The sequence below is a fragment of the Siniperca chuatsi genome, linkage group LG22 (genome assembly GCF_020085105.1).
Source record: "Siniperca chuatsi isolate FFG_IHB_CAS linkage group LG22, ASM2008510v1, whole genome shotgun sequence".
NCBI lineage: Eukaryota > Metazoa > Chordata > Actinopteri > Centrarchiformes > Sinipercidae > Siniperca > Siniperca chuatsi.
Window position 1 is genome coordinate 650,917 of NC_058063.1, and position 15,025 is coordinate 665,941.

At 44.3% G+C, this 15,025-nt stretch overlaps 1 protein-coding gene across 5 annotated transcripts; it reads left to right on the forward strand.

Moving 5' to 3' along the window:
- Positions 1–272: 272 nt before the first annotated feature.
- On the forward strand, positions 273–4,740 carry LOC122869991 (protein NYNRIN-like). 5 transcript variants are annotated; one of them, XR_006376463.1, is made up of 3 exons: positions 273–1,601; positions 1,694–1,834; positions 2,184–2,333. XR_006376463.1 is itself a non-coding variant. In XM_044183527.1 (3 exons), exons 1-3 carry the CDS (start codon positions 572–574, stop codon positions 3,424–3,426), a joined length of 411 nt encoding a protein of 136 aa, XP_044039462.1. In that variant the 5' UTR covers positions 273–571; the 3' UTR covers positions 3,427–4,740. The 5 variants fall into 5 exon arrangements, 4 of the variants coding, with proteins under 4 accessions (XP_044039462.1, XP_044039463.1, XP_044039460.1 ...); XM_044183527.1 differs by lacking the exons at positions 1,694–1,834; positions 2,184–2,333 and adding an exon at positions 3,166–4,740 and having other exon boundaries at positions 273–671; positions 791–840; XM_044183528.1 differs by having other exon boundaries at positions 273–840.
- The last annotated feature ends 10,285 nt before the right edge of the window (positions 4,741–15,025 follow it).

A 15,025-nucleotide genomic window follows, 5' to 3' on the forward strand; every position in this document is an offset into this window, starting at 1 on the left:
AGCTGACCTGGTTGTACTGGAATGATAAAAGATGCACTGTCTCAGTAGCTTTCAATGATCCACTGTGTGAAGCTTTGTTTCAGGTCCCTAACACATATACTCATGTACCCCTGATCAAAGCAAAGCAGGATACATGGGAATGCTTGGGCCCTTGGACCAGGCGTTGTGAGGAAGCTGCTGGCTGGGTAAAGACATCAGACTCAGGTGTGGATTTTCACAACCAACTTCAGGTAGTCCGGAAAAGATTTTCAGCTATAGCAACAGGGGTAAGAAGCATTGAGCTCATTCCAGATTCAGAGTTTTTAATGGCCAGTTTGGTAACATCAGATGATGAAATAAGTCATGACAAAAACATTTTTGTGAAAGACGTCTCAGAGTTAAATCAGGTACCATCATGCTTGTGGGCACAACACAAGTATGATGTAGGATTAATCAAAGATGCTGAGCCTGCAGTAATCAAACCAAAATCTTAATACAGGCCGTGTCAGAACCAATATCCTTTGAAGAAGGAAGCTGTTGACGGTATTAAACCGGTGTTTGATTCTCTTTTAAAAGCAGAAGTGATTATTCCATGCGCAAATTCTCCAGTCCGAACACCTATTTTCCCCGTACGGAAACTCCGATACGCCAGAGAACCACAGCAATGGAGATTCATGCAGGACCTGCAGGCGGTAAATGCAGCAGTACATGCAAGAGCACCCAATGTTCCCAACCCACACACAATACTCTCACAGGTGCCACCTGGGAGTAAGTGGTTTTCAGTTGTTGACCTGGCTAATGCTTTTTTCAGCATCCCAGTGGATCCTGACAGCCAGTATTGGTTTGCGGCCTTTTTTGAAGGTAAGAGTTTCACATTCACCAGACTTGTCCAAGGGTATTCGGAGAGTCCTGGAATCTTTAACGATGCGTTAAAAAACAATTTGGAAATGTTGAAATTGACAGAAGGAAGTGCGCTGCTACAGTATGTAGATGACCTTATGATCTGCTCAAAAACAAGAGAGGCTTGTGTAAAAGACACACTAGCTTTGCTCAATCACCTTGCAGAAAATGGCCACAAGGCTAGCTTGTCCAAGCTGCAATTTGTGTCTGAAAAGGTTGTATTCTTGGGTCATGTGATCTCAGCTGAGGGGAAGTCCCTATCACCCAAAAGAACCCAGGCAATTCAGCTCATCCCAAAGCCAGAAACAAAGAAACAAGTTATGGCTGTCTTAGGGATGATGTCGTACTGTAGACAATGGGTTGCAAATTATGCACAGATTGAAGGCCCCCTTGCAGATATTGTACATGGGAGAGGTCTGACAGCGAAAGACAAAGTCCACTGGACACCAGAAGCGGTTGACTGTTGACGAGAGGGGTGGGTTCATGACTTCTGTGCTATTACAAGAACATGGGGGGAGACTGAGACCAGTCGGCTATTTTTCCAGCAAACTTGACCCGGTAGCAGCTGGGCTGCCAAATTGTCTGAAGGCTGTGGTGGCTGCAGAGAAAGCTGTTATAGCCTCACGTGACATTGTGGGTTATGCTGATCTGACATTGTTGGTTCCACATGCTGTCTCAATGATATTGCTTGAACAGAAAACATCACATCTCTCAACAGCCAGGTGGTTAAGATAAAACACCATATTGCTTGAAATGCCTAATATCACTGTTAAGAGATGTACAGTGCTTAACCCAGCAACTCTCTTCCCTACAGCGGCAGACGGCGAACCTCACGATTGTGTGGCAGTAATAACAGAGACTTGCTCCCCCAGACCAGATCTGCAGGAAACACCATTGATCAATCCAGAGCTGGAGCTGTTTGTTGACGGTTCAGCATCACGAGATCCAGCAACTGGTAAAAATCTTGCAGGGTTTGCAGTAACAACATTACATGAAACAATTCTGGCTAAACCACTCCCATCAAATTACTCAGCACAGGCAGCAGAGTTAGTTGCATTAACAGAAGCATGTAAATGTGCTAATGACCAAACTGTGAACATTTTCACAGATAGCAGATATGCATGGGGAGTGGCGCATGACTTTGGAAAACTCTGGGCAAACAGAAACTTCCTTACATCCACAGGCAAACCCATTGCTCACATCACACACTGGTTGCTGAACTCTTGGATGCTGTGCTGTTGCCTAAGCAGATTGCCATTTGTAAATGTGAAGCACACACTAACAACCTTGATCCTATCTCACAGGGGAATGCCAGAGCGGATAAGGCAGCAAAAGCTGCTGCCAAACAAACACCGACCACTCAGTGTGTTGCAGTAACTAATGAACCTCTGACACCTACAGCTGATCTGCAGGAACTGCAGACAAGAGCAACAGCAGAGGAAAAAGCAGTGTGGCGAAAGGCAGGCTGCACGGTCACAGACAAAGTGTGGTATGGACCAAGTGGCAAACCATGCTTACCAAAGTATCTGTTCCATTATTATGCTGTGTTGACCCATGGGCCAGACCATGGGTCAAAGGGGAGCATAATACTGGAGGTGAACAGGTACCGGTTCACAAAGGGGTTTAATAAAATGCATTGTTTGTGCAACCAATAATGTGGGGAGAAGTATTCAAATCCCACAGGCGGCCCATGTGCTTCCTGAGAGACCCTTTGAACACCTGCAGATGGATTTCATTGAGCTGACACCCAGTGAGGGAAAGAAATATTGTTTGGTCATTGTTGACATGTTCTCTAAATGGGTAGAGGCCATTCCAACAGCCAAACAGGATTCAGCAGCAGTAACAAAGCGTCTAATACGAGATATCGTCCCGCGCTGGGGTATTCCAGATATGATTTCCAGCGATAACGGTACACCTTTCATGAGCGCAGCATTGAAGAGTGTAGGAGAGTATCTTGGTATTGATTTAAAACATCATTGTGCTTATCACCCAGCCAGCGCAGGAGCCATGGAGAGGGAGAACAGTTCTCTGAAAAACAAGCTTGCTAAGTGTTGTGATGAGACAGGGCTGCCCTGGACAAAAGCACTGCCCATTGTTCTGATGTACATGAGGTCCAGGATAAGAAGCAGGGGGGGTCTCAGTCCTTTTGAAATCCTATTTGGCAGGCCATTGAACACTGGTATTGGGCCAGTGAAAAGACAACTTCCTGACACCAGCCAATGTGAGGATGAGATGCTACGCTATTGCACAAACTTGTCCACTGTGCTTTCTGATATTCACAAACAGGTGAAGGAAGCCATTCCAAAGGCTGCAGAGAGGAAACTGCATGACTTGGAGCCTGGTGATTGGATCATGGTGAAGGATTTCAGACGGAAGAACTGGCGGGCTCGCAGGTGGAATGGTCCCTACCAGATCTTGCTCACCACTGAAACAGCTGTAAAGGTGGGAGAGAGAGCTACATGGATCCACGCCACCCACTGCAAACGAGTACCCGAGCCGGGGCCAGCAGCCAAACACCAGACAAGTGAGATCGAGATCAGTGAGTGAACCGAACCTTCCTCCCCTTGTGCATTCAGGGGGTATTGGAGGGGAGTGGCGGTCCCGTGGGGGAGTTTCTCTGAGCACAGAGATTCCACTGGGACCACCTAGAACCACTACCCTCCCGAACCAACATCACGGGCACACTGTTTAGGGTGTAGGCAGAGGTGACACAACTGATAAGTTGACACTTGAGACCTGAGAGAGATGGCGATGGAGGGGTGACGGACTGAGAGGCCACGGAGACGGGGTGTTGCTCGCTGTCATCATTGTCCTGTCATCAGTCTCACTAATGGAAACATTCAAATCACAACTAACCACAGAAGAAGGAGGGGTCAAAAGGGAGGTGCCACCCATCTTCCCCAACATCCCAGCTCAGCTGGAAGACAACGCATGGTATGCAACTATACTGACTATTGCCAGAAAAGTGACTAACCAGAGCTGCTACGCCTGTGTGCAGCTCCCCCATAGGGTGGGGGACTCCATCCCAGTGAAACCCACGCCATTAAATGTCTCTGAGACCCTAGGAGTCATGGTGGCATTCACCCGGCGGGTTACTCTGCAGAACAGAACAGTGAGAGACATAGGAGCTGCACTCAAGTTATGTAACATCAGCATCACCAACTATGACGGCTCCACAGCCAGGTTTTGGAACATGAGCCAAATAACCCAGCAAGGAATTCATCGGCCCATCATGACTACCAATCCAACATCCCAGGCCGGTACGGTTGGATTCACCAGACAGTGCTACACGTCTAGAGATCACTTCCTGGGGACTTCAGCATGCAAACAGATTGTCACTACAACATGCGGCACCGGGTGGAACAAGGGAGGCTGAAGCGAATGCAGGGGACCTCAGCCATACATCGCTCAGCTGAATCTGACTGACACCACCAGCTTACACTGCCCAGGAAGCGACAATCCCATCGTCCTGATGCCTACGGAGGATGGATTTGGATCCCTAAGAGAGCATGTGTGGGTATGTGGACAGCATGTTTATCAATCCCTCAGACTGGGGTGGTGTGGCACCTGCTACCTTGCTAAGCTGATAACATCTGTGAACATTCTATCCACCATCACTCATTTTCACACCCACTATGCTCACTATTACTTACCACACAGAGCACGGCGATCCACTACGAGAGTGTCACCAGGGGAGAAAGGAATCAGTGGCATCCTCCCCTGGTGGGGGACTGTGAATAATGCACACAAGATAGACCACCTGGCCATAGATCTTGAGAACTTGACGGCACCGGTAGAGGTAGGGTTTTCCACTCTCTCTCCTACCATGCAGGGGATCAAAAACGTGGCCCTGCAGAACAGAATGGCTTTGGACTTGATGTTGGCTAGTCAAGGAGGAGTTTGTCATATTATTGGGACTGATTGCTGCACCTATGTTCCAGACATCTCAGACAATATGACTCATGTTGTTTCCCATCTGAACGACCTACTGCATGAGGAGAAAAGTCTAGACTCCCAGAGTGTGGGAGGATGGGATATGTGGTCATGGCTGACTATGGGAGGATGGAAGAATGTGTTGATGAAAATGTTGGCACCTGTGCTCCTAGTTATTGTGCTCTTCCTTCTTTTGACCTGCTGTGTAATTCCCTGCTTCAGATCAATGTTTGCTACAGCAATTAAATCATCTATGGGTCAGTATCTGAATATGCCAATTGAAACATCCAGCTCTGTTGAATGGACTCCATCGTTTGACAATGAGATGATTTGAGGAGAATAAAATTGCATGTAACCACACTGGATTTTGAAGTATGATGTGAGTTTAGAATAAAATGCTCATGTATGCTCATATATTACTGCTAGAGCTATTTACCTAATGGTTAAAGTTATAATAACAATAATAGTTCTGTTGTTTTGCTGATTCACGCATGCTTATTGGTTATAACCTAGGTTTGTGGTTTAGTCTCATTAAATGTTTTAAGTTCATTCCTATTTGTGTCCAGTTATTATGATAATGATTGCTAATGACTACTGGCTATTGAATTGAAGTGTGCTGGATAAGCTAATGATAAGTATATGTGGGATTTTTCTTCCTCTAACACTTGAGGTTTTCCCCACTTGTCTGATTGTTTGATTTTTCCTTTCCTACTTAACGTTTGTTCTTAATTATTTTGATTAGCATTTATTTTTAAGATGATTTTATGCTAAAAAGGGAGGAATTGTAATGGCAAGAACAAACAGACTCTCTAATATAATAACATACAGATATTATTATAATTGTTTGGCGTCAATACTTCATTTGTGTATGATTGTTTGGACTGAGAGATGAGAACAGTACACTGATAATGATGACATGGAACTACAAATTACCCTATTGACTGTTATGTCCAGACTTCAGGGACACTTTTCTCCCCGGGTTGAGGAGTCTGACCCTGAAGACTGGATAAATAACTGATTCTCTTTTTCCTTTGTACTCATTCAGAGCAGATTATACTGATGTATGTTTTTGCTGCTGTGAGTCCGTCTGCAGACGCTTGAAGTAAACCTACAGAAAGACAAGTGATTGCCTTGAGTGTTTCTTTATTCCGAAGGAATTGCCACTACGTCAAACATAAACAAAAAACATGGCTGACCGTGACAAACTGATGTTTCTTTGGCAAGTCTACACACAATTAAACTCTCAGCAGTGCAGCCTCCTTGCATATATAAACAAAACAGACGAGGAAACAATGACGCATGAACAAATTCCATAATACATATTACTTTATGGAACTTTTATACTCGGAAACTCGGAAATCTTAATATTCCATTCACCAGCCTAATGCAATACTGTTGTCTACAAATACATCCTAGCCCCCTCCCCTATTGATTGAAATGTAGCCTAATGTGCGTTTCCATGGGTGCTGTCATTGTTGTGTGGCATTAGACAACTGCTTCTTCATGAAGTTTGCCCCAAGTTCACAAGTAGGAACCCCGACTTTAAGCAGCGTTACATTGTACTTTTTCTAGTAGGAGGTCAGACATTTTCATGTCCCGAGTTGTCTGGAATGCAGCATTAACCATCACATCCTATTACAGAGACTGGATCATTTAATTGGCATTAAAGGAACCGCACTAAGCTGTTTTAAATCCTATCTATCACATTGATCTCAGTTTGTACATGTCCTTTGGTTCCATGCACGCCAAAGTTAGTCAGGGAGTTCCGCAAGGTTCTGTGCTTCGACCGATTCTATTCACCTTATATATGCTTCCTTTAGGTAATATCATTAGGAAACACTCCATAAACTTTCATTGTTATGCGGTATTATGTGGAATTTGCATTGTGCTACTATGCTCTCTTACCTCCCGCTCTCTCTGTCTCTCTCCCCAATCAGCAGCGGCAGATGGCCGCCCACCCTGGTCGCCACGTGCTTACTCATGGTGGGACTTGTAGGGTCTCTGTAAATAATGTTATAAAGAGTATGGTCTAGACCTGCTCTACAGAACAAGTGCAATGAGATAACTTCTGTTATGAATTGGCACTATATAAATCAAATTTAATTGAATTGATTATCATAGATGTATTGGCTAAACAAGTACACATGAACTTGATTACTATGTAAAGATGGATTATAGCTACACAAAATGTGGTGCTTTTGTTTTCTCCTAGCGTTTTTAGATGTGAAGCCTCTCTATGAGCTGTAGGTGAAACTCACTCACTCACAGGATCACGATGAGCTAGGTCAGCTAGGCAATTTGAAGGGGGACGAGGGGGGACCCCTTGTTAGCAAAATGATCAAAATCTGTCCCCCTTGTTAACCTGCTCAAACGATGCTCTATGCTTTGTCTCGTAGTGGCGCTTCACATTACATTTAATAATCGCCACAATCTCGGAACATATGAGACATACTGGTTTTGAACTGCGTCTGGGAAGATTGAACATGCATGAGTCTGTCCATTTTTTATTAAAAGCTCTGTTTTTGCAGTGTACTTTTCTCTTTTTAGAGCATGTCATGTTAAATTATTTATCATCACGTCTCTACTCTGCCTGTGTGTGTGTACCTCACTCACTGACATGAATTGCAATGGTTATGCACAGATTTGATTGGCTGAGTAGCATCACATGAGATGATTTACAATGCATGCAATTGGTCTGTGAGTTTCCTGGGCCACTAAACCAGTGTCGTAAAGGCTAGAAAAGCTGCACCGGATAAAATCGAAACAAGATTTAATAATTCTCAACAATTTATTGATATTCCCTACAGCAGACTGGGGGAAAGAGAAAGTGCGGCAGCAGCATGACAGAGGCCGGGTGAGAAATTAACAGAGCTTGGACCAAAAGTGCCCTTGAATGCTCATAAACTTTTCTTTTCTTTTTTTTGCTGTTCTCACTTGTTATTTTTTCAAATAAAACAAATCTTTGTGCCATAAATTAAGTGTTTATTTGACAATATAACGTAATAATTACTACATTATTTCAGAGTTTAGTAAATTCCCCTAAAAATCAGTTCAAGGGACAAAAAATAGGCTACTATGAGTTATGGCCAAAAATGTGTTTGTCAAGGTCATTTTGAGGTCACAGTGACCTTGACCTTTGACAACCAAATTCTAATCAATCAGAGTGTAGCACTGTGGCTCAGTGGTTAGCACAGTCGCCTCACAGCAAGAAGGTCCTGGGTTCCCCAGTGTTTGTGTGGGTTTCCTCTGGGTGCACCATCAAAAACATGTATGTTTTGGCACGATCAAACTTGACTATCTAGAGAATGTAAAAGTTGTAACAAGGTTTCCGTAGGTGAACCTGCAGAAATGCGTTTTGGGATGCGAGAGGCTGTATTGGACGCTTGAAAGATGATTCACAGATGCTCTCCTTCCCTGAAACACAACAGGAAACACTTCCTGGCTGCACCTGATTAGATGAACGCTTTCACTCGTTGGCTGTCAGCTCCCCGATTTCAAACCTTGTTGCATGCATACGGTGTAGACCTGCTCCTTAGGAAAAGTGCAATGAGATAGCTTCTGTTATATAAATACAATTGAATTGATCTAGTAAAAAAGAAAAATTAAAAAATACAAGTAAAATAAGAGTAGAAAAGAGTCTGTGTTGTAATTGGGACCAAATGAGCAAATGCATGGATATGTGTGTGTGTGTGTGTGTGTGTGTGTGTGTGTGTGTGTGTGTGTGTGTGTGTGTACATGGAAGAGAGCTACACCATGGGTTTATTTTTAAGGGCCATTAATGTAGTGAAAACATTTTTCCCATTTCAAATATTACCACTCTATTTTGCCCAGCAGAGAGAAGGATAACTGTTCATATGCCATCACCCTAGCAAGCAGATTATGCCAGTCTGTGATTGATGGTGCGTGAGCTGACTTCCATTGTTGGACGAGTGGTCTGGACCCATTCAGTATAGATAGAGGGAATTGTGTCTTTCAGGGTGGTTGGGTCCCCCAACAGAAATAAACAAATGCAAAAGGCAGGATCTACACCTACTGGCACTCCATGAGCGCCTAGCAGCACAAATGAACCAGCTGCTAAGAGATGGGACGCACCCTGAATGGCTTACAGAAGGGCGCACAATCCTGATCCTGAAGGATCCCGCAAAGGGTACAGTCCCATCCAACTATCGGCCAATAACCTGTCTCTCCACAACATGGAAGCTCATGTCAGGCATCATCGCGGCTAAGATAAGTGGACACATGGATCAATACATGAGCGAAGCACAGAAGGGCATTGGCAGAGGAACCAGAGGAGCCAAACACCAACTCCTGGTTGACAGAACAGTCACCCAAGACTGCAGAGCCCGACACACCAACCTGTGCACTGCCTGGATTGATTACAAGAAAGCATATGACTCAATGCCGCACACATGGATCACTGAATGCTTAGAGATGTACAACATCAACAGGACTCTAAGACACTTCATTGCAAACTCGATGAGGCTGTGGAAAACCACCCTTGAGGCCAATGGCAAGCCACTTGCACAAGTATCCATCAAATGTGGCATATACCAAGGAGATGCTCTGTCCCCACTGCTGTTCTGCATAGGTCTGAACCCCCTGAGCCAAATAATCAACAAGACTGGCTATGGATACCGACTCAGGAACGGGGCCTTAGCTATACGCTAAGAGCCAGTGGGACATCGATCTGATCCACACCACCAGGATCTACAGCTCTGACATTGGGATGTCATTCGGGCTTGAGAAGTGCAGTCGAATGGTGACAAAGAGAGGGAAGGTAGTCCACACAGAAGGGATATCATTCCCAGAAGGAACAATAGCAGACATTGAGGATGGGTACAAGTACCTTGGAATACCACAGGCAAATGGCAACCTCGAAGAGGCAACAAGGAAGACAGCAACGGCCAAATACCTTCAACGAGTAAGGCAAGTCCTAAGAAGTCAGCTCAATGGCAAGAACAAGGCCCAGGCAATAAACAGCTACGCCCTGCCAGTGATCAGATACCCTGCGGGAATAATAAGGTGGCCAAAGGAAGAGATACAGACCACGGACGTTAAGACGCGAAAGCTCCTCACCATGCATGGAGGGTTCCATCCCAAATCCAGCACCCTGAGACTGTACGCTAGCCGTAAGGAAGTCGGCCGTGGACTAGTGAGTGTGAGAGCCACTATCCAGGATGAAACATCCAAGATCCACAAGTACATCCAAGATAAGGCCCCAACAGATGACGTGCTCAGGGAATGTCTCAGGCAATGGGGAACAGAGGAAGACGTGCTGGAGGAAGGACCATCATGGGAGGACAAACCCCTACACGGGATGTACCACCGAACATAACTGAAGTGGCTGATATCAAGAAGTCCTACCAATGGCTAGAGCGGGCTGGATTGAAGGACAGCACAGAGGCACTCATCATGGCTGCACAGGAGCAGGCCCTGAGCACCAGAGCAATAGAGGCCCAGATCTACCACACCAGAGAAGACCCAAGGTGTAGGCTGTGCAAAGAGGCCCCTGAGACAATCCAGCACTTAACTGCAGGGTGTAAGATGCTGGCAGGAAAAGCATACATGGAGCGCCATAACCAAGTAGCTGGCATAGTGTACAGGAACATCTGCACGGAGTATGGACTGGAAGCCCCGAGGTCAAAGTGGGAAACACCTCCAAAGGTGGTAGAGAATGACCGAGCCAAGATCCTGTGGGACTTCCAGATTCAGACTGACAGAATGGTAATGGCGAACCAGCCTGACATCGTGGTGGTGGACAAACAGCAGAGGAAAGCCGTTGTGGTTGACGTGGCAATACCAAGCGATGGCAACATCAGGAAAAAGGAACACAAGAAACTAGAGAAGTACCAAGGGCTCAGAGAAGAGCTGGAGAAGGCCTGGAAGGTGAAGGCGACAGTGGTGCCCGTGGTCATCGGCGCACTCGGGGCAGTGACCCCCAAACTGGAGGAGTGGCTACAGCAGATCCCTGGAAGAACACCAGACATCTCGGTCCAGAAGAGTGCAGTACTAGGAACAGCAAAGATACTGCGCAGAACCCTCAAGCTCCCAGGCCTCTGGTAGAGGACCCGAGCTCGAAGGATGAGACCACCTGCGGAGGGTGAAGGACACATATATATATGTTACGGACAGAACAACCGGAGACAACGGTGAAGAGACTGAGAGAGTTTATTGATACACAAAGGTAATATGAATGGATGAGAGGGGTTAATGATACCGTCCCTTTTTCCACTGATGGCAGAAGAGTTCTGGAGTAGAACAGAGGAACATGGAAACAGGAACCGGAGCGACACACACGGGAGACTGGAGACACACAGGAGCCGGAGCTGGAGCGACACACTCTGGGAACTGGAGATTACTGGATTGGGGTTCGGGGTTCGGGGTAGCGGTAGTCGTGACGAAGAGTCGTGGGTGAGTCCGTGGAGTATTGGAGGCAGGAGTAGTAGTACTGTCCTTCATACTAACGAGACCGGACACTGACTGTGGTGAGGAGTTGGAATTTATGGAGGAGTAGAGTGGCTGATTACGTTCAGGTGTGTGATGGGTGACAGGTGCTGGGAATTAGTACTCAGGTGAGGGAGTGCAGAGTGAAGGGGAGTGGCTGTAGAGAACATGACAGACTGTGACAATATATATATATATATGTATATGTATGTATATATCCCTATAGTTTTCAGAGACCTATATTTCTGTAATAGCATAGAGTAGTAAAGTGATGCTTCATGACCCCTACTGTAGCTTGAGATAATAAAAGAGGGGGTCTCTGCATTTTGGGGGGTTGAGGGGGTTTTAAATGTTGATTTCAGCAAACTATGAATTTGCACATAGTGCCAGTATTGCTGTTTATACAACTTAAATTCGGTCTGTAAGATGATGATTTGAGGACCTGCTCCATGTTAAGGTCACCAAGCACTGCAATACACTTCTGCACCCGTTCTTTCCAATTTATTTTGTATCCTGAGAATCTAGAAAAGGAGATGATAGTGGATAACAATGCAGGGATGGAAGTCTCTGGACTGCTAACAAATGTCAAGCTATCATCTGCATAAAGCATCATCATCTCCCAACTCATATCCTGGGGAAGTTAGGATCTAGGCGAATGGCGGCATCTAACAGTTCAAGCACGAGAGCAAAAATGGCCGCAGAGGTGGGGTCCCCCTGGTGGGTACCTCTACACAACTTGAAGTATGGGGAAATGAGTCCATTAGTTACCACAGCTGCAGAAGATTCCCTTCTTAAGCGTAACAAGTTAAGGAAAACCTCTCCAAAATTTTGAGCTATGACAAGTAGGTCCTTTATCCTTCTTCAGAATGAGAGCGATTACAGCTTGAAAGTGTTGGTGGAAGTGCACCTATTTCAAGAAAATCCATGGTCAAGCATCAGTGGAGCAAGTTCAAGAGCAAAGTACTAAAAAATTTGGCTATCAGAGCCAGGAGCCTTGCCTACAGGTAAGGTTTGTATAATTTCCAAAATTTCCTCACTTGTTATTGGAGCGTTGAGTATATGTTTCTGTTCAGCTGACAGAGTTGGGAGATCTAGGTCACAGAGAAATGTCTCAATCTCTGTCTTCCCTACCTCTGATTCAGATTTATAGAGATTCTCATAGAACTCTTTTAAAGTATTATTTATGTCAATAGTACTCGAATGTAGTACTCCCTGTTGGTCCCTTACTGCGGGGAAAGCACTGTGTGTACTTGCTGCTTGATATATATATATTGGCCAGCATCAACCAGCCTTATCACCAGGGTTGCCAGATCTGTGTGACAAAATCAGCCCCAAAGCCAGCCCAACGGCCAATAAAACCAGCCCAATACCAGAACTCAAAATTTGCCCCTGCCAAACCATATACACTGCTTTTAAAGCCCAACATCATTGCTATCACTACCAAATATATTGTAATATCTACAAATAAACACCATAAATGTTTAGTGTGCCAGCATTAAAAGCAGTTTTCCCTAAATAGTTCTTTCACCTAGTTCCTACAATGGCCTTGTATAATTAGATACAGTATATTATCATAAACATGAATGTACTGTTTTTACTTAATCTGCATTTACCTTATTTCAACTGATACACCTTATCCTGTTAATTCACAACATTTTAATAATATGGGGGAGACCGGGGATGGTTGTAACAAAGGGATGGTTACATGGTTTTCCATTAATCTACCATAAATAAGAATGTAAATACAAGGCATGTATAAATTCCAATAAATATGAACTCGTACAGTATCATCTAACACTGTCCCAATGTGCAGAGAGGCAGCAGGCTTTCTGAACATTGCATGGTGCTGAAATTAAGTCTAATAAACGCACCAGATCATTTAGCCTATTTGACCAGAACAGATTTGTGTCAACAACGGCACTTTTGTCCAAACATAATAGAAGCAAAGTACAACAGAACAGAATGAATGAACAGAACAACAGTTCATTATTGTGGATTACATTCATGTGTGATTTAAAAGCCAGTGGTGAGTTCTTTTTGTTCTTGGCTAACCACAGGAAGATGTTTGTGTTGACATATGCGCAAACAATTCTTCAGATGCATTTTGTGGTGTGGTCTCAATTTTTAATTCTTCACTTTTATTGTTACAATTTACCCCGGTAGAGGGGCAGGTTGTAACAATGGAACTCCTTGTATTTGACATCAGTTAATTAAGAGAAGTTGGAAATATTGCTATTTGTAGCAGACAAATACTACTTTGTGTAAAAATTTGTGAGCTCTAACACAAAAATTTGTGAGTTATAGGTGCTGAGATAAAAAAGTGTTACAACCATCCCCGGTCTCCCCTACTCACAATACATATATGTGTAAATAGGCTATGTATTTACTTAATTTAAATCATTTCAGCTTACCTGTTTGACATGTAAGTTGGCCGCCTTACAGTAAAAAAGAGAAACTCCTTGAAATGGAACTATTTACAATTTCCAATGTCTTTTGTTTAGATGCTTTGAGATCCCTCACCCAAGAGGTCCTTGTCATAAATGTCTGTATTGAACAAGGCCAGCATCGCTTTGGTTGGCTTAACTAGTGGCAGCAGATTCCATTCCTCTGCATGAAGGCCCGAATGTGAATGATGTTCTCCAGAAGGCTGTCTTTGATTCGATTGTGCAATTTGGTCTTGATCAAATTAATTTCAGAGAATGTGCATCCACAGCTGCATTGCTGAATGGCAATGCCAGAAGTGAGAGAGCAAATGATCAAAGCTCAGCAAAGTCCTTGTCAATGGCAGGTATTCTCTTCTGTATTCTCCAACTGTTGTGTTTTTGGGAGTGGCTTTGACATGGTGCAACTATATAGCGTTGTTGTGGGGGACAGATCATATCCTAAACAGTGACTGTGGGATGACGTCTGCTACATTTGACAGAGATTTTGCGTTGATTCTGGACAATGGCTGTATTTCGAGTGTCTTTTCCATTTTGCACTGATTCTGTCAACTTCATGGCCATGGAGAATGCAGGTAATCATTCAGGGGTCTTGACTCCATAACAACGCATAAATCTTGTTGATGCTGATATGCTTATGGTTCCTAGAAAGACAAAGTCCTCCCCTAACAACCTGACTTAGTTTCTGGATCAAAAGGCATGGGTTCCACAGTATGAATGAGATGTGGAAGATTTTAGGGTATTGGGATACTTCTTTGGCCAAGGAGCAGTTTATCTTTACACAAGAGAAGCTGATGAAATGTTCCTTTGTGGAACTACACCACACATGTGCTTTATTACCAGAGACTGGAATTATTTCATAAACAAAATTTGTAAAGAGCTAAGTAACTCGAAAGGAATGTACACAGCACAATGGGATGGATCTGTGTCTGGAGAGACCTATCATGTAGAAACAGACCTTGAAGTCTATGACCCTGAATCCTATATCTTTTTCAGACTATGCATGGATAATTCTATTACTCAAAAGGCTCGGAGGGGCACCCCTGATGTGGCTAAACTCTACCCAATTACATCTAAAGAATGGGAGAGATGGTTTACCACTGGTTTTATAGTCCAGTGGAGTGATTGGGGGAGAACCCTTGATGTTTTCTCACGTATCGATACATTAGTCAGATAGTATAAGACTTACAAGAGCTATGAAAGTCTCAAAAGAAAACCTTTTGACACTCTGATAAATGAGCAGACTCCAAAGGCTGATAAGGAGAACAAACCGGAGTGGGCAGACCCTGGCACATGCATACCTTTGCCCAGACCAGCATGGCCTGATG